This window comes from Phaethon aethereus, assembly GCF_964289735.1.
Source record: "Phaethon aethereus genome assembly, chromosome: 1".
NCBI classification, from domain to species: domain Eukaryota; kingdom Metazoa; phylum Chordata; class Aves; order Phaethontiformes; family Phaethontidae; genus Phaethon; species Phaethon aethereus.
Window position 1 is genome coordinate 2,529,107 of NC_138575.1, and position 20,730 is coordinate 2,549,836.

General features: G+C 39.5%; 1 protein-coding gene across 1 annotated transcript in view; it reads right to left on the reverse strand.

The window, feature by feature from the left end:
- Positions 1-20,730, reverse strand: part of EXOC4 (exocyst complex component 4) — a gene marked incomplete at both ends in the record, with an annotated part of 415,129 nt that overhangs the window by 378,244 nt on the left and 16,155 nt on the right. Inside the window, 2 exons of the mRNA XM_081999953.1 lie at positions 12,486-12,680; positions 16,381-16,570. Coding sequence (XP_081856079.1) covers positions 12,486-12,680; positions 16,381-16,570 — 385 coding nt within the window. The remainder of the gene's footprint in view (positions 1-12,485; positions 12,681-16,380; positions 16,571-20,730) is intronic.

The window sequence follows — 20,730 nt, forward strand, 5'->3', positions numbered from 1 at the left end:
AATACCTACAAAAGATGGTCTCTATTCAAAGAATTTGACGTGTGATAAATTTAAAGCAGATGATGTATTAGAGAACTGATCCTCCAACTTTCTAACACTGCAAATATATCTAAGGGATGCTAAATTACATGTGATAAGGAATTTTCCCTTGTTTCATTTCGTTTTGAGGTGGCACATGGCACTCCTGTTCCAACATGTTTAAAGAAACCAGCACCTGCAAGTGGTTGGAGACACAGGGGGACCGCTCTGAGGGACTGCGGCATCGGGGTGACCCATGCTGGAGAAGGGACACCCTCAAAGAGACTGCAGTTTGCAGGTGACGCACATCAGACAAGGCACTCTAAGGAAAAGTGTAGCAGAAAAGCTGAAGAACCAAAGCGATGCAGAGGAAAACAGTAGAGTCACAAAAAGAAACCCTTACAGATGACACCCACTTTCTGTGCCATCCATCGTCTCACCAGAGGAACTGTGACAGATTGAGTGTAAGCCATGGAAAAATTAACTTGAGAAAAAAAGAGGAGAGTAAAGGTGTTGGACTTAACTTGCACCTGGAGAAGAGCAAGAAAACATGTTTACTTAAGTAGTTTTTGACCATGTTCTCTTTTTTCTCCACCTCAAAACCCAAATCACTTATCAGAAGTTTGTGTTAACTAGCAATAAATTAAGCAAGAGTTCCCAAAGCTGAGGCTGTTTTGCCTGCAAAATTCCCCCACTTTCCAAGGATGATGGAGAGAATCACAGAATGGTTCAGGTTGGAAGGGAGCTCTGGTCCAATCTCCCTGCCCAAGCAGGGCCACCCAGAGCCAGCTGCCCAGATGGCTTCTGAGTATCTCCAAGGACGGAGACACCACAACCAGGGCACAACCTGCACCAGTGCTCAGTCACAGTACTGAGTGTGTGTTGATAAACATACTGGATATTATGATGACAGAAGAAATTGTTACCAATATTGTTGACCTTTAAACAGTCTTGTAAGAATTAACAAGCTACATGCAAACAAAGAGCTATAAACGACTGAGGACTTTAAAAGATTATTCCTTTGCAGCATTTTGGAAATAGCTAAGGTCACTCCCCTTCTTGAGATAAATGGATTTGTTGACCAAACAATGCAGAAAGGGGGAGACTGATGCAGAAGGGAGAAGCCTGAAAGATTCTGCGCTATACACAAAACACACACACAGAAGTGCTCAGGTTGCAAGAAAACAGCTCATCCTGTGGTAAGTAGTCAGTGTAAACATATTTGATGGGGGAAGGACAGGGAAAATGTACATATAGGAACAGGGTAAAAAGGTTAATTTTCATCTGTGGTGTTTGTTTTCTCTTAAACATAGCACTTTATATTAAGATTCCCACCAGCAGTCATCAAAATTACTTAAATTCAACCACTTCAACAAAAGGAGTCAACAAGCAGCCAGCCTACAGCACAGTGCCCCAGAGTAAGAAAGTACATATGAAGGCTGAGTAACACAATTCTTTTTTAATGCCTTAACAGAGCAGAAGAGTATTTTCCAGACAATCAAACTCCAGCAAGCCAAACTCCACAATTTTGCTTTCTAAATCGATCACCCTATCTAGTATTACCTCCCCCCCCCCAAAAGACGACATTTCTTGTTATCAGACACAAGTATGGAGGAGGTCTGTTAGATGACATGGCCATTTCCCTACCACTATAGTACTGCCTTGATTATATTTTACAAAAGTTGCTTTTATATCTCTTGCCAATAAGACTACTCCTCCCATTTTATGAAAACATCAAAGCAAACCAGTTATAAATACATCAACACTAAGCACAAATGTCCTTCATTTTTCTTAAGTATTTAAACAGCAATGACCCAACCTAACTTACTGTTCTCCTCTACCAACTTCAAAATATTTATAAAATTATGTCCCTCACTTGCTGTTCTTTACTCCAGCTACATAAATTCTTTCGAATTTCCCTTAGTCCTGTCACCCATCAATCATTCTACTTCCTCCTCCAGTCGCTGTAATTCATCAATGTCTTTCTAGTAATAAAGTGCTGAAATCAAAAGCAGTGCTCAAGGAACAGAGTGGCTAAAAACAAGAGAGGATTATTCAACTGCTCACTTGTACTTTAACACAAAACATGAGCAATTTCAACAACAGTATGCACAAATGACTTCCCCAAAATGGGAAAGTCAGAGTATCTACTGGCATCTCAGAACTGCCCGAGACTTTTTCCATTACAGTGACAACTCTATGGAAATGAGACACGTATTGCCCAGTACCTGTGATAGCTGTGTGCCTCAAACCCTCAGCAGCTCCTGGGCAGTAAGATGAAATTAGCACATCAAAGCATCAGTATCATCTACAAGAAGCACGTCAGACAGGTCAGCTACAGAACTCATTACCAAAGGACAGTGCTGAAGCCAAAAAGCTTCAACCGGTGCAAAAAGTGACAGGGACGAATTCAAGGAAGAAATGTCTATTGAGTGCTATTCAACACAAAAGACACCAGCTTTTCCATCAGAAGTCACATATTGCCAATTGCTGGAAGCTCAGAGTGTTTTGGGAAAGGATTGCTATTGCTTGCTCTGTCCTCACTCTCCTTTCTAAGCATCCTCTGCATCAGACACAGTATTGGCCTAAGACCACCTTTGGTCTGACCTTGTACAGACATCTATATTAAATCTCAATGGAGCACTGTCATGGACTAGCAATGCAGCTGTAGGTATTGCGAAGGCAGCAAAAATAATAAAAAAGGCTTTTCCTTCCACTTCTCCTTTCCATACTTTTTCGTCTCCTCATTTAATGCACCCTCATTTAGTCTTAATTGCTATTAAGTGTGGTTTTTTCAGGATCATCTCTGTCCAAAAGTCTTTTCTCTATACAAATCATGTACAGAACAAAGAAGTCCTAACGCATTACAGTAAAACATCAGGATTTTCCTTTCAATGCAAACCTGCAGTCTCCCAAATTGATTCTCTTGCTGTCTTCAAGATGACATTTGAAATTTTTTATGGCACTCTGTGACCCGTATCTCTATGGTTAAAGGAATCTTTAACTCCTTTCAATTAGCTCCTCACCTATTAATTTACTAACTTTTTTTAAATTACAGAATTCATAAATTCACAAAAGGTAGTATTACACTGTAGTGTAAGACAACCATTGCCGCCTCCTTAAAAAGGCACACTGTCCATACATCTTCGTTTATGAGCTGTTCAGCGTAAGTCTTCCTCTAGGTCTACACAACAATGTTTCTTCTATCACACAATTTTGAAGGTTACTTGGTAGCATTATGTCAACTTTGCAAGACATAAATCATTTTACTTCATTGGAAAACTTCTAGGTTAAATTCACCTCAAATGTTTCAAATGCTTTACTAAAACCTAGATTTATTATATCTTCCCACCCACCATTCACTAGCTTTAAGGTTGCATTTATAAAAACACAATCAGATTTATCTAGATTATTTTATATTGTCCCATACTGCAATCTATCTTCAACAATTCATCCTGGTGTTTGTTCCAATATTTTACTACAAAGAGAATTATGTCCGTACAATCCAGAATTTAAAAAAGAGTTCCTGGAAAGACCAGTGATTACTGGAAAAACATCAGCTGTATTCAAAGACAAAGTGATAAAAATGTAAATGTCTCACAGAATAAAGTCCATAGCATACCTTAATAATAAAAATTACAAACAATATCAATGGAAACAGAAATATTAACATGAAGGTAAGAAATACTACCAGGTTCATGAGTTAAAAAGGAAGCAAATGTAAACTAATCCCCAAAACTCTCAAGCTGTTCAGAGCACGCTCCTAAGAAAGGATGCGCCACTGAATGGCAGGAATAGCTGCCTTGAGCAAAGAATTTCTCATCACGACATCTACTCTATAATCAGGAAGGATTAAATTTAATGTTCATAAATGCCCATTCCCAAAAGCATACATCATAATGTTACAGATGCCTCTCCATTTCGTTAAGGACGCTGTCTGGTTGTGTAGCTTACGCGGCTTACTTTCACCATAAAAAGATACTAGACACCTCTACTCCACCTTCACTACTGCATGTTTTCTTATTTAATAAACTTTCATCAGCTTAAATGAATGGTTGTTATTAGTAGACCTAACAGCCACATGATAATTACTCTAGAGAGATATCAATGCTTGTGTGTGCATTACCCAAGAGCGGAGAGGCTGAGGTCAAGCACGTGTCAATGCAAACGAAGCAGCATTAGGCACTAACAGTTCAATGCAATAGACTGCCTCAGATAATGAAAGTTACAGAGTAAAAAGAATGAGATAAAGTTATTGATAAGTATACTGAGGAAAAAATGATAAGATGTTTCAAAGGGAAAGAAACTCTCCACGTACTAATGTCTTTAAACCGACCCCAGCAAGTTTATTTAAAAAAAAAAATTTAAAAATCAGAAAACAGAATTTAAAGAGAAAAAAGAAAGAGATAGATACAAAAAAAAAAAAAAGAGGTGAAAAGTGTTGCAACAGTACATAGCACCAGTGCTTCTCATAAAAGGAACTTAAAAGGATTCTACCAAACTTAATTACTTAGCTTTACAATGCTCCTTGAAGGCAGACAAGTAATACTAATAAATCCTAGCATCTGACTAAAGGTACAGTATTTTACATGAATGAGCAGCAGACAAAACAAAGCTCATGATTTCCATGCTTATGTGTGCATCACTAGAACATACCCTATGCATACATCAACTTAATGAATACAAAGATGCCTCCTTTCTCAGCCGTACCTCAACCATACAGATCACAGAAATCACAAGGTTTGCCAATCATTAAAAGCTAATACAAAACAGTTCCTTTAAGCATAAACACTGATACACCTCAGTGGGTAATCTGAAATGAGATACAACCCTTCAGATGTCAGCTTCTCAATTCTGTTCTCTAAAAGGCTTCTTTGTAATCAGTAAGGTCAACAATGACAAGACAGGGTTAGCTGCGGAAACACTTCAAGGCAAGAAGTACTGGGATAATATTACTATTTTTGTAAATCAGAAAAAAGATAATTTCAAGCAGGGCCAAAATTTGAATTTCATAACAAAAGCATTTCTATAGAATTCCAAACCAAGAAGTCTCTTATTTCCACTTATGGCATTAATTCCAAAATAGAACAGAGTTCCACAGAATCACAGAATGGTGGGGGTTGGAAGAGACCTCTGAAGATCATCCGGTCCAACCCCCCTGCCAAGGCAGGATCACCCAGGGCAGGTTGCACAGGAACGCGTCCAGTCGGGTTTGGAAGGTCTCCAGAGAAGGAGACTCCACAACCTCTCTGGGCAGCCTGTTCCAGTGCTCCGTCACCCTCACGCTAAAGAAGTTTTTCCTCGTGCTGAGGTGGAACTTCCTGTGCTGCAGTTTGTGCCCACTGCCCCTCGTCCTGTCACTGGGCACTAATGAGAAGAGACTGGCTCCATCCTCCTGACAGCCACCCCTCAGATATTCATAGACATTGGTACGGTCACAGCAGGACCTGAATCCCAGCTCTGCGATAAGAAATGCAGAAACAAAATGAAAGACTGTTTTTATTGATTTTCACTGTTCCAGCTGAAAGGCGGACAGTAAGTAAAATGCATACCAAGAACTGTGTTGCAATTTTTTTTTTATTTCATTATTCCAGACTACTTATAGTCTAACAAGTCTGCTCACTACACAGTATTTTTAATTGAAAGATTCCCCTCATACTATCCTGAGGAAAGCCACAGGTAGTAGCTACATTCAAGTAATAAAAACTCTCCTCAACAACTGTGCCCAGGGCTACAAACATCCCATGTTTTCTGGGAAGATATTAAATCATGCCAAATGCCTTCCTAGAGGATTAACATGAAGTGCATAGAAGGGTAGGGGACATTGTTCAAGTCGGACACATTTATTGTGGGATGAGCAAGAAGAGGCCAAATACTCGCATGTGTACACACATGCAGAGCAATATCCTCTTCGGTCCTGAGAAAACATTTCAATATTCTAAGCTCCTTGTTTATGACCCCCCACTTCCCATAGCGAGCTAGATTCCTTGTCCTCATCCACACTGTTCTCCAAATTATCTTACCCAAATTATCTTATAGTTAGCCTCTCCTCTATTTCCTTTTCTTATGTCACCTCTCCCTTTCCAATTGCCTCAGTAGCCTTATGATCATTTTTGCACAGCATTTCTACTATTAAAACATCTTCAACTTCTGACCATGTTCTCACCCACTAAGTAGCCCAGTTGGGCTGTAAAAGCACTGCAGTTAGAAAAAAAAAATAATCAAACACTGTTTTGTAAAATGCTTTGGCAAGCAGACAGTGGAGCTGGTGAGCACCTCTAGTTTAGACTGGTGTGTTCCTGATCTAAAGGTTAGATTTCACAACAAAGTAATGCTCTTCAAAAAATTAGCTCAATACAAGTCTTACAGTCTATGGAGCTGAGCAAAAATAGATTTAATGGATCATAAGGATGCTGGTGGTGAACTCAGTACGCTTTAACTATGCTGCATCAGCACAACTGAAAGTGATCTCATTTACCTGCAAACCAATCTTCTCTCCCATACAGCTGGATGCCACACCAAGTACATTTAATTGAATACAACAACAGTAACAGCCACTAGCTCAACTCCAGAAACTGAACAAACTGGCAACAATGCAAATTTGCAGTAAGAAAGTGGTCAGCTCTGAGAAAAGCCTGATGCTATTATTCACTTCAGAAAGCAGAGCGGGAGACATATATTATTCTTTCCCTAACATACGGAAACTGAAATAGAAGTCCGTAACATTAAAAAAGAAAGAAGAGTAGCTGTTGGAGTGTTCCCTGGCCTACTTCTTGAGAAAGAAGTTACTGTCACTTCAGCTTTGTACTTCTTGGGACAAAGACACACAGGCTAAAGGAGAAGGATGTGCTCATGAGTAAAATACATACACATCAGTTCCTAGCTCTGTAACACAAGGAAGTGTGAACTTAAGTGAAGACTAGTCAGAGGGCTCTATACTTCCTTCTTTCCACCTTTGTTCCTCCTTCTTGTCATCCTCCTAGCAAAAAAATTTCAACTGGAAATAGCAGTTATTCTCACTCCTATCCTATGGATATATTTCTGCAGTTTCATGGTGTTTAGTTACCTGTTTTGTAATCCCACCCCACAGGAACTGTATTCCTGCACTAATAAATCAAGTTCAGAGTAAGTGTCCGATGGTCTATTGGAATAAAAATATTTTTTTAAAAAAATCTATGTACTTGGACAAAGTGGTATGAGTTCATTAAAATTGCAAAGCTAGACGCATAAAAGCCAGGAAATGCAAAGAAAGTAGCCTAAGCAATTTTCATTTAATCATATTATGATATGACCTTTAATTACTTGATTCAACAATGTTTCTTCTTTCAACTGTTTTGAAATAATCGAAGAGATTAAATGCAAAACAAATGGAAAACATTAATTTCTCCCTATGGTTACCTCATGGATCAACAGTGGAGCCAGAACAATTAGATCAACACCACAGACCTCTATGATACTTGAGTTAATTAAGTAACTGCTAGGCAGAGCATACTGCCCCTCGATACATAGCCCAGTGCTGGGGGAGACTAGACATGGAACTGCTTCCTCCAAGCAAGAAACCTTCTGTCCTTGCCCACTGCTGCCCATCCTGCTGCGTGCCCTCTGCTTCAAGTTCTTGACTTGGCTATAGCATTGTGTAGCAACATGTAAAATATCTCTTCTAGAAGAATTTGGATTCCTGCCCTCCAGCAACCAAGCTTGTGCTTCCAGCCCAAGTACAACCTACACCCCCAACCCCAGCTTGCCTCTGCCACCAGCTCTCCTGCTCTCCCTTTTAGAGACTGCCCGCTGCCTCTTCTTCAGAAGCTCCTTCTGTATCAGAATTCCCCTCTCAGCACCTGATCATAGAATCACAGAATCATTTAGGTTGGAAAAGACCTTTAAGATCATCAAGTCCAACCACAGACCTAACACTGCCAAGTCCAGCACTAAACCATGTCCCTGAGAACCATGTGTACACGTCTTTTAAATACCACCAGGGATGGGGACTCCACCACTTCCCTGGGCAGCCTGTTCCAGTGCTTGACAAGCCCTTCGGTGAAGAATTTTTTCCTAATGTCCAATCTAAACCTCACCTGGCCCAACCTGAGGCCATTTCCTCTCGTCCTACCACTTGTTACTTGGGAAAAGAGACCAACACCCACCTTGCTACAGCCTCATTTCAGGTAGTTGTAAAGAGCCATAAGGTTTCCCCTCAGCCTCCTTGTTATGTTTTATGTTAAACAGAAAATACACAGGTATGTGGGCATGTGCACTCAGCTGCAACACAAAAGTGAATGTTACTTTTAGTAATTCAGTGTGTGAAAAAAAGAGATCTTTTACAGAAAAATGTACAAACTCATACTTTAAAAAAAAATATACAGAAATTGAAAATAACTGAAATGTATTCAATCTCAAACAGGAGTTCTGTCTGTTCTGGACCCTCCTAATCTGTCCAAAGCTTCGCAAGTCAAAGGAGGTTGGAACTAGGTTCTTTTAACACAACCTGTGTAAGGTGCAATTACAGAAGAGGAAACCTGATCCTACCGGCTCTGCTCACCAGAGTGTTTATCATCAAGATGCTGGAGGAACACAGAACATGAATACATGATACATGAAGCTCACCTGTGCTACTCTAGATGGATACAGAATCAAAAACAAAATAGCTGCCACTTAAAACTTTTAACTTACAAATGTAAGCTGTCACAAAATACCTTTGTGTTGTGTTCATACTACTGGGAAAAGCTGCCGTTCTTTTATTAACAATTCTTCCCAGCATTACTCAGTCATTGCACATTAGAACCAGCAGCTGGAGAGCTTTGAGTGATAATGAAAGTTGTTACAAGCCATCTTCAGCCATCTTTTCCAAACAATAAGGGAATTAAAATTTCAATTTAAATGCAGAGGTTTGAAACACGCTTCAGTGGCAAAATTACCTCAATTAATGTGAGTAGAATACAAAGAACAGACTGCAAAAATGTGATGCAGCAACCAGAAATTATGCCATTAGAGTGCTTGCATCAACCTAACACGACGACTGCAAAGGGCTAATTTCAACTGTACATATCACAAGGCTACAGGCAACAATATTAATCAGTGCTCCAATTTCAGTGTGAGGGATACAAGCTCCTTGTCAGATCACTTTGGGCTTTTTATAAGCCATGAGCATCTGTTTACCTCAAGGAGTGAAACAAAAGGACAGAGAGATCAATATAGACTCTGCACCCCTGACAGTTTAGTAATTATTTTACATAATATTCATATCATAGAAAAGGAGAAAGGAATTATCCTGCAGCCAGTGATTAGAACATCACAGTCTTGCAGAGGCAGTGTTAACAGGAGATGGCAAAAGCCAATGAGCCTACAGCGATTTTTGCCTATGAAAAAGCTCCAAATGCAGGTAGGTTACTATTTCTTTATTACTGGTACACTTGTCTCTTCAAATGAGAATTGCAAGAATCAATGAACGGCTGAAATAGCGGGTTCAATTTTCACTTGAGGTTGCTCTGCATTCCTGATATTATAAATAAATAAACATCTAACAGCTGCTTTTTATATCATTACAATTTGATTCCTTAAGAAAAGATACTCTACACTGGAAAACAAACAAACAACAAAAAACAGCATGGCATACTACAGAAGTCCATACTTCAGTGAGGTCTCATATTGTCTCTCTCTGATAGCCTTGGGCAACCTTACCTATACACACAGACATATATGTGCATGTATATAACTGTACATATAAAACACCTGCACATGCAATATATTGCAAACCAGTAAGATATCACAAATACACATATTGCAAACCGTTTGTAAAGCATATTATATGGTAAGTCCTAAGTACTGTTATTTTTCTTCTTACACTTCCTATCTTATATTCCAGAGAGGAAATTAATTACTTCTCTGGAATTTCCTTCTGAAAAGATTTTTTTTTTTTTAATTTAAAAAACAAACAAAAACCCAAACAAAACAAAAAAACAAGCAAACTGGCAAGTCCATCAGTAAAAGAAACCACCAACTGGTTAACATTTCAACTGATACTGATGTTATTTCTGAATACTGTGTTTTCCCCTACACTGAATGCCCTTAATTTACATCTACTTCTTCATCTCTCATAATTGAAAATATCAGACTAACACCACACTCCAATTTCCTACATCAGAAACCTGACAAAAGTTTTGGCAAAACCTGACCGCAGTCTTCTCATATATTCTGCCTCAAGTCATTGCATTGCTCATCTGTTTTCAGGAATTCTAATAGGTTTTACAGAATATTTTATGAAGTATAAAAGTTACATTACACAACAGAAATGGACACATTACACATCCCAGACAGCTTACAATACGATGGAGAAGATCTAAGACAATAGTTCATATTACAAGGACAGCGAGACTAAGGAGAATAAGATTGAGAGAGTTCCTGGAAGATGTTTTTAAAAAGGAAGAAAGGGAAAACTGATTATAGGTTATAGAAAGATGATTGCACCAGGTGTGGCATGAAAACAGAACATGAGTAACAGAAAACAACACTAAGGTGACAGCAGAGTAAAATCAGATAAAAGGGTGTGACAGCAACAACAAAAATCCAGATAGGGTTACACATGCCATCAGAGAAAGGCAGGAGAAGACTGACATGAAACTGTTGAAAATGTTTCAGAGGGAACAAGGTAATTTTTTTAAGTCATATTTAAGGTAAAATGAGATAAAATACAAAGAAGGAAATTAAAGTTCAAGTCTGGGTTCTAGGAATAAGAGGTGACAACACTCACTGTCCAGCTCTTTATCCTGTTATAATGACTTATTAAAAAGAGGCGAAGATGCACAGCTAAGAGAAATACAAAGGACAGCAGAGTTGAAAAAAAACCAATAACAAAAGAAGGCAATGAAATTATTGCCTTAAAGGCATTCTCTGACAAATACAAAGAGGAATATGAACAGACATATTTCTTTTGCCTTTACTTTTGAATCGCAGACTGTTTAGGGTTGCAAAGGACCTTTAGAGAACATCTAATTCACCCCCCCTGCTCAAGCGCGGTCACCTAGAGCCAGCCGCCCAGGACGCCATCCAGTCTGGTTTTGAAAATTTACAACATCCAGAATCACAGAATTGTTAAGGTTGGAAAAGACCTTTAAGATCATCAAGTCCAACCATCAACCCAACACCACCATGCCCACTAAACCATATCCTGAAGTGGCCACGTCCACACGTTTTTTGAACACTTCCAGTGATGGTGACAATATGGAGACTCCACAGCCTCTCGGGCAACATGTTCCAGTGTTCAACCACCCCTACAGCAAAAAAGTGTTTCCTTACATTCAGATGTGATTTCCCATGTTTCAGTCTGTACCCATTGCCTCTTCTCCTGTCACTGGGCACCACTGAGAAAAGTCTGCCTCTGTTTTCTTTTGCACCTTCCCATCAGACATTTATAACCCTGGGGTTTCTCTTCTGTAAGTGAAGTCCCAGCTCTCTCAGCCTCTCCTTATATGTGAAATGCTCCTGTCCCTTAACCATCTTTATGATCCTTTACTGGACTTGAGTCAGTAACTCCATCTTTCTCTTGTACTGGAGGGCCCAGAACTTGACTCAGCACTCCACATATCAGGACTGAATAGAGGAGAAGGATCACCTCCCGTGTAAAGTTTTTAACTACTGGTAGAATAGTTAGTTCCAGGAAATAAAGGACTGGATCCTGGTGAGGAAGTATGCTTGTTAAGTTCAGAAACAAGAGGAGGAAAAAAAACCATTGTTATTAGACCAGTTCAGGAAACTTCTACCTCCTCCACAAGACTGGAATCAAAAGGTATGCTTGTAAAAGAGATGGAACTGAAGAGGAAAAACACTTGAAGGGAGAGAGAAAAAAAGATGAAAAAAAAGAGCTGAAAATACATAGAAAGGATTAAGAGTTCTGGCAGAAGACCTAAAGGAAGACAATGAGAGCCAAACACACCTAAATGGTGAAAGACAGCCTCCCCTCTCAATAATGACCTAAGTTGTGAGTACATTCTGGAAGATTAAATGAGAGAAAAACAGGATCGTTATTCCATAACAAAAATGGTTTTGAAATAATTAATAAGATATAAAGAAAGATTATACAGGCAGGTGTCTGGAAAATTAATTTTAAAATAAAGTGCCAGGTTGCAAAAGCAGAAGGAAGTCCTATGTGCAGATCAAATGGGTAAAGAACTAGGTAGTTACCAAAAGCATCAGGATCAAGACAAGTAAACAGGTAAACACAGCTCTGAAAAACAAAAGCTAACCAACCAGCATGGGAGACTGTGACCTGAAGTCCAGTCATGAAGGATCAAAACCAAACCAAATGGAAATTCCAGTACAAGAAAACCGCAAATTACAAAAGAAGAATCTAAACAGGAAAAGAAAAAGAAGGCCAGTAACACCACAGACAGCAGATCTGTCTGCAAATGATCAGACAGCTGACCAGTGTGTTTCTGGTGGGCACTGGCCCAGCACGAGGTACCACATCTTACCAGCATGTCTGTTGCATTGAGGTAGTGCTTGCTGGCCATGCACTGTTCCAGCTTCTGAGGCACTTGCTTGATGTTCTCTATCTCATCCAGCAGATTCAGGACATGTTTGTGCTCAATGCCTTCAATCCACAGCTTGCGCAACTCGTCCCGCTTGCAATGCAGCAGCATCTTGCAAGATAGCAGATTCTCCTTCACCTACAAGCAATGTATCAAAAGATTAATAAAATCTGTCCCTGTAACTGGCGCTTTTCACACAGATCAGCCCTTTCCCACATTTACTTTATTAGGAATTCCAAAAACATCAAAGACTATAACCAAATCCAAGTTTCTTAAAACTTCTGGTTATTCCTTTGGCTGAAGGGAAACATATAGTACATAAAAACCGGAACTGCTTTCGTAGTCAAATGGGTTTTAGTACAAGTTTTGTACCGCTAGTGAAAATTTAACTGAACTGTGAACAAACGCAGGATCCTATTAACCATGACCAAAGACTTATTTGCATGTTTTCCAAAAATCAATTCAGTATTTTGGCATACAGCAAGAATCCAATTTTCAGCGAAAGCAAATAAGCCACTACTGATTTTTCTGCTGTAAACGTTTTCCATCTGCCTATTAAATCTTTTGGCACGTCTCCTCCTTTCTTCAAGTTTGGTGACCGTTTCTTGAAACCTGACTATCTAAGAGTACAACCATTTGCCTAATACAGAAAAAAAAGGTATTGCTTGAGGTAAGGGATATGGTTTCATCGGAACAAACAGCAGTTAAGATACAGCTCAATTCAGCATTTCCATTATTTATCAAGGCATTACATCACCCAGAGAAATATCTTGGTGTCTGCCATTCAGTTTGTTTTCAAGCCTCATGCCATCTTCTCTAACTGGCAAAGTCTCTACTATTCTACCCCATTTTGGAAACATCAAGATTTTTTCTGCTCCATTCTTCCTGCTCAAATGCAACAGCCTACATTTGCTGCTTTCAGGTTTTCCCAATATCCTCTGGTAAGGTCAGTATAACCTAGCTTTTCTTGCATAATGCAAATCAATAATACGTATTAAAATGTGGAAGCCCTTAACAACACAGCTTCACACATTGCTTTCACACTACTCCTGTTTTTGCGATAAGTTATGAATACTTAGGGTCCAACCTTTCCTCAGGCTGAACTCTCACTGAATTACACATGAAGAGAGACTCTCGGAAGCAGGCCCTTAAAATTATTTTTAAATAATGAGCCTTCAAGGCACTCCAGAATTCCCACTTCAGTGGCACATTCTTCTACCTATCCATCTGAAGGCAGTTTAAAAAAAAACATACATGTGACACACATAGACAGACCGAAACATGGACAACCAGTAAATAACAATAGCTATGTAAGACAGACTCCATCCAGAGTCAGAAGAGACTAAGTTTTCAATACAATAACATTGCACTCTGAAATGTTGTCCTGAAAAGAGTAACATAGAAAAAACCTAGAAAAATCCTCAGCCAACAGAAAAAGCTAATTTAAGAGTGTCATAACTTGCTGCAAAAGCAGAGGCAAACTAAAATGCATACAGGGTTCCTTTCAGACTTAATCCCTGTTCAATACCTTAATTTAAAACGTTTCACTGACCTAGCTCATCAGTGGACTACTGTTACATAGAGCCAAATTAGGTCAGCAAAACAATCAAAGGGCTAGAAGGAATCTCACAAGACATTCCTACTCCTGTCCTTGCAAGTAAGAAGATCAACTATATCTACGTTTGGGAGCAGGGGAAGGAATGAACAGCAAGTCTTTAAAAATCTCCCCTTAGTAGGCCAAATTGTTTCTACTTTATAGTTCAGTTTTACAGTACTAACACCTGTAAAGCTAGATTGAAAACTAAGCCTTTCCCAACAGGAATTCATACAAGAATTGACTATAAACGGTAGATAGAGAGGGATCTGGACTATCTATCGCTTCCACAATTCTGAATTGTCCTGGTTTCAGCCAGGATAGAACTGGTTTTCTTCACAGAGGCTAGTGTGAGACTGTGTTTTGGATTTGGGATGAGAAACTGTTGATAATATGCTGTTTTGGGTTGTTGCTAAGCAGTCAAGGACAGTCCAGCTTCTTGTGCTGGCCCACTAGCAAGAAGGCTGGGAGTGCACGGGGAGCTGGGAGCGGACACAGCTGGGACAGCTGACCCAGACTGGCCAAAGAGATATTCCCTACCATACGACGTCATGCCCAGTACATAAACTGGAGTTGGCCGGGAGGCGGAAATCGCTGCTCGGGGATGGGCTGTCGATCACTGGGTGGTGAGCAATTGCTGTATTGGGCATCACTTGTTCTTGTACATTCCTTTGTTGGTATTATCATTGTTGTTTCCTTCTCTTTTTCTGTCCTATTAAACTGTGTTCATCTCAACCCACGAGGTTTTTTTTTCCGAATTCTCCCCCCCATCCCACTGCGGGAGAGGGAGTGAGTGAGCGGCTACGTGGTGCTTAGTCGCCGGCTGGGGCTAAACCACGACACTAATGCAAGTAACCGCCTGTGCGATCATCCACCTTCCACAAGAGAAGAACATGAAAAGTAAGTCTGGCAGTGTAATACAGATTGATGACAAACCATATCTGGGGCCTCCCATGCAATTAGGTCACAGCTACTTCAATACATATTGACCAAAACTAATAAGAAAACTTAAATATCAAAAGGTCCTTCACTTTTACAGTCATTCTTCTAGGGGGGGCCAAAAGGTCACACCCCTACATGTTTGTTTTGACCTCTGCAAAGTTTAGTACACTGTGTGAAAATAGGCTACTGGCTACAGTTTATTTCAAATTTAGTGCAATTGATCTCTGCTTTCAAAGTGCTGAGCTTTGTACATAAATCCTAGAATGAACTCTTACCCTTGGAAAGCATCAGAATGGTCTCATTTTCTTTGAAAATGTTAAATGAATTTTAAAAGCCAGAAGGGTCATACAGAGACCCAGAAGGGTAAAAGCCTACTCCTAAAGCACTACTGTGAAAGGTTTTAAGCTGAGACCTCCACAGAGCCAGGGGGAAGAAAAAAATTTAAAAAAAAAAACCCCACGCAAATAAATTTGGTGCCTAGTTTGCAAAGTTTAGGTATAGCAAACTACACAGGAAGTAAAAGATAGGACAGGAGACCAAAGAACTAATCTATTGCTGCAGGGATAGAGCAGATGGAACAAGGCCACAACAAAGAGCACCAGAGTTATTTACTGGCACGCTACTAAAGTGTGAGCACTCAAAATACAGAAAGATATAGGGGCACAGAGTTCATGTACATTCACACAACAGAACCGAGTTTGGAAATAGCACTAAAATGCATATTCTCTGAGTGAAAAGCAAGCTGATGAATCACTCAGACTATTTAGGACGTGGTTGGAGGCCAACATATCAAAACATGAACAGATCAGACGGAAAGGTGTTAGCTTAGCAGCCTTTAGACTTCAAAAACTTGATAGCAACATGCCCAGACAATAAATGAACAGGGGGCACCACAAAGCTTTGCTTTTCATATCCACCTCTCATTTTGCTTTTTAATTACTTGTGTTCTCAAGCAGCAGAGAAATCCTATGGAAAACATGTTGCTAGTAAGACAACCTTGGACCACTGTATTAGGACTGGGTGGTCCGCTCTTAGCCACGCTGCAGAGAGACTTGAAAAATCAGGCATAGCTCAGAAATAATGGGTAAGTCCTTTCTCAATTTTTAGTTCAGTTCAGAATGCTGACAAGTAGCTGGGAAAACAGAGTGAGAAATAAAAGGTTAAACTGGGATCTTACAACATTACACTACCAATAAAAGGACAGTACCCAGGAAAAAGAGGAGTTGCACAGATTTGTACCCAGAATACAACATGCTATTGAGCGGATGCAAACACAGAAATACATGCAAAGTTAATTTTCACCTGTTTGATCTTGTTGCGCGAGTTGGTTATGCGCTCTGTGATGCTCTGGTACGTGCGGATCGCAGTGGTGAGCTCCGTGTAGTGCTGGACAATGAGTTCGTCCAAATCCCGGTCACATTTCTCATAAGCTTCTTCCAGGCGGCCTTTCTCAGTCTCTCTGTCCTCAACATCGTCACTGGTAGACAAAGTCCTAAGGACAGAAAGATTACAAAAATAGGGATATTTTGAGATTCTGTATAAGGACAGGAAGCATTTGCCTAAAAAATGCACCACCTACTACAAACCAGGCACTCTTATTAGTCTGTACACTTCACTGAGTGAAGTTTATTTCTGGTGAACATGCCTGTCTGGCATTCAGTAGAGAACAATGTACTTCAGGAACATAAAAACACATAAATATTGTATTTTATTACTTTCCCAGTTTTCAGATGCTTTGGAGCTTTTTTACTACACTACTGGATTTCTGAAAAGAGGAAGTTATCTATTAGTTATCATATTTCCAGAGTCATTAATATGTGCACAGTGTAACATGAAATATATCCCTATTTACTACTTACTAAGAACTATAAAGAAGAAATTCTACTTTGGACTCAGGGATCAGTGCAACTATTTGTTAGGAGTGTCACAGTTACTAGTACTTACCTGCCAAAAGTACACTAGGGATATCACAAGTACATACAGAAATCCATCAAAAGCCTACCCATGTCTTCCAATAATTAATCTGATTTTAAACGTACACCAGTACAGCAAAGAAGTATCACAGGCCCCGATTTCCCCCTCTCACTTATTTTAACCTCTGAGTAACATCATCTAGTAAGACTTTTAATTTTTTTTTTTTTCTTAAATCAATGAAGTTGGAAATTCCAACAAAACCGTTGAAAATTTCATGAAACTGGCACAGGCAACAATTTTATTGGTGTCACTCCAAATTTCTGAGACTGTACTCATTCTTGAGTAAATCTTCTCTTTCTCCCTGTCTCTTTTCACGCTGCTTACCCCCCTCTTGAGACCTATCTTGACACCAGATGCAGAAGCTCACACCTGGAATGACTCGATCACACTACCAGAGAGACCCAAGAGACAGCAATAACCAAAAAGACATATTCTTGTCTCCTACACTCAAAAAGCTGGCTTCTGCAACAAAGACATCATGAATTTTCCTCTTCCTTTATCTTTGGAAGGGCAGCTATAGTCCATAATGGTTTTCTGTTTTGAATCAGCAATGTAGACATTGAAAACTGTATACTTCATGGCAAAAAAGAGAAAACCCATTTAGGATCCATTATAGTAGTTATGACCTAAACAATGGTACATCACAACCTTAAGAACAAGCAGGAATGAAATCTATAATGTTACTGACAATTTCTGAACCATAAGTTCTGAACCCATTTCTGAACTGTAAGTTCTTTAAAGAACTTATGATAAAAAAAAAAAATCTTTATTTTTGCTTATTTTTATCATAAGATCTTTAAAAAAAAAATCTTGATTTTTGCTTATTTTTTTAAAGAACTTATGATAAAAAAATAAGCAAAAATAAAGATTTTTTTTTTTAAAATCACTGCATATAAACTGTTTTGGATCATATGATTGAACATCATGAAAGAATCACAACTTCCAAAGAAATCCAGACCATCTATTTGCTGAAAGTGAGATGCCTTTAAAAACACAACCAGTGCAGCATGAATACGTGGACACTTATTTCATTTAAATCACTGAAGTTTAGGCCTCTGAACTGAGGCATGGTCTTAGGATAGTATGTATCCTACAGTGAAAGAGCATAAAAATAGTAAAAGACCAGAACAGACACTGTTTCTAACCCAAAAGACTGTGAAAAAATACACCGTCAATAGGAAGAAAGAACTTCTTGAGGTTTTGCGGGATTTTTTTTAATTGTTTCTGTGGAAAAGGTCAAATAGTTGGAAGGAGACAAAAAATCCATTGTTGAAGCCTGCTGCTCTCTGCTACCATAGCGGCTTTCACTTTGGATTTCTAAAGCAATGAGGTCCAGTCAAACTAAAACCACGATCTCCTGCTGCATCTTCTGGTGTCAAGAAACAAAATATCAATTTTTCTTGCAATACCAATCACTTGTTCTCTACAGTAGAAGTTAGAAGGTAAGCAAGAACTGCTTGCACATCATTGAAAAATAACAAAGGAGAGAAACATATTCCCTTACGGTTTATTTAAGAGCAGGACACAGGAAGGGTGAGGACTTGATAGATTTTTCCGAATTCTTCAATACCATTAGGAAAGTAGTAGGAACTCAAGTGCAAAAGCTCTTCTCAAATAAAAGTAAACAAAAAACTTGACTCAAACATACAAGAAATGTTCCCTCTCTCTCAGAAAGTCAACAGAGACATACCCAAAACTTACAGTTCACTACTCTCTCTTCCCTTCAAAGAAAGACAAACAGGCTGTACCACCTACTCAAGGACTCCATCTTCAAAAAGATAAAAAAAAAGCACCATTTCACAAGGGATCATGATCCCAAAAAGAGCAGCTAAGCAAACTCAAGTGAGCAAACAAATCTGTACTACCATATGGAACACAGCACGAGAGGAGGACAGGAGCACACATACACTTGTCCTACTCTACTACCGAGGAGGACAGAGGAATTAAAGCCAAAATATATCCTACAAAACCCTAAAAGAAGACAATGTACCCAAGTGACCCATTTTACTTTACACAGTTTTTATACTCTTTTTCACTTTCAGATGGCAGTGGCAGAAGTGTAACAGATACCACATGGAAATGAGAAGAGATCCTCTTCCTTTTGTTACGCCTTAGACTATCAGTGTGGGTGCCTTGCACCCTCCTCCCCATGCCCAAATACCAAGAACTGCACATTTTACAAGGGATGTGGGTGCACTTCTCCTCTTGCATGAAGAGGAGATGAGAACCCCACTCCCTCATTCCACTGACAGCGTAGCTTCTTCCAATACAAAAAATTTATTTATAGCATTTCAAGTTCCACGCTTTATGGCAGCTACAGAAACAGGAATGTTTTCTAATGTTATTACATTAATATTCTACTCCCAAACATTGTTTGTTGTGTCTTAAATCACGTTTTCACAAAAAAAGATATTTCTCTTAATTTGTACTCTATGCAAAGCACTTTGGTATCACGCAAAAAGGACCTTGAAAGTAAGTTCAGTAGTACAGTGGTTAGAAAATAAGCCTGGAATTAAGAAATCTGCGTTACAGCCTCTGCTCTACCACAGACCTCTGACATCGTGCTCACAGCACCCTCACTTTTCAGACTGCACCTTGACGCTTGAGCATGAGCTACGCACATCTCTTAGCTACTACAGACCCCTGACCTAAGTATCTGCATTTCAGTGGAATGGGCTGAGCAGGCAGATCCGTGTCCTTGTGGCCCAGTTTCTCTCTCTCACCTGGGGACTACACAGCATTGGTTCCTCAAAGAAGTGAGCTGTGACTACTGCACTAAGTGCTACTGAAACAGCCCAGTGCTCTTAGTCAAGGTCACGCAAACACTTCAGACAAAGTAACATATGCAGATGTGCTAGAAAACAAAGCTAAGTACACAGTTAACGCCAACAGTATTAAGCATACAGCACTTGTCAGACACAGTGAATCACAGAATCATTATGGTTGGAAAGGACCTCTAAGATCATCAAGGCCAACCACTAACCCAACACCACCATGCCCACTAAACCATGTCCCGAAGTGCCACATCCACACGTTTTTTGAAGACTTCCAGGGATGGTGACTCCACCACCTCCCTGGGCAGCCTGCTCCAGTGTTTGGACCGTTTGGGTTCATCCTATAACAGATGAACTGAAAGCATGTGCAAGAATGTGTTTGGCCGTAAATTATCCTCCACTAAGCACTCTTGCAGACGAATATGCTTCCTTTGTGAAGAAGTGCTTATTTTTCCTAGAAGAATGTTCTTCAGCATGGTTACACCAGACACGAATGTGTATCCTTTTTAGGAACTGACATATTGTTTGAGTTTGAAGCTGGACAATACTGCTTGTCTCAGTAGTTAATGAAAACATTGATACTCTCTAACTCGCATTATGGATTACAGGAGAACCGTGGATTGCTACAGACAGTGTAGAAGCAGAACCAAACTGGCCTGTACCACAGACTAGAAGAGTTTTTAGTTTTAATTAGACAAAATTCAATTTCAAAATTCTCGATTTGCCAAGCTGTGCAAGCTTTGGCTTGAATCCATCTGCAATGCCAGTAGTTTGTTACAAAAGCTAAGGATCATTTCTACAAGGCTAAGAGTGTGTCACTAATGTCAGAGCATGTCACAAGCCTTTTCCACTGCTTCAGCATGCTCCTGTCCAACTTGGGCTTCTTAAAAGTATCGATGTGTGT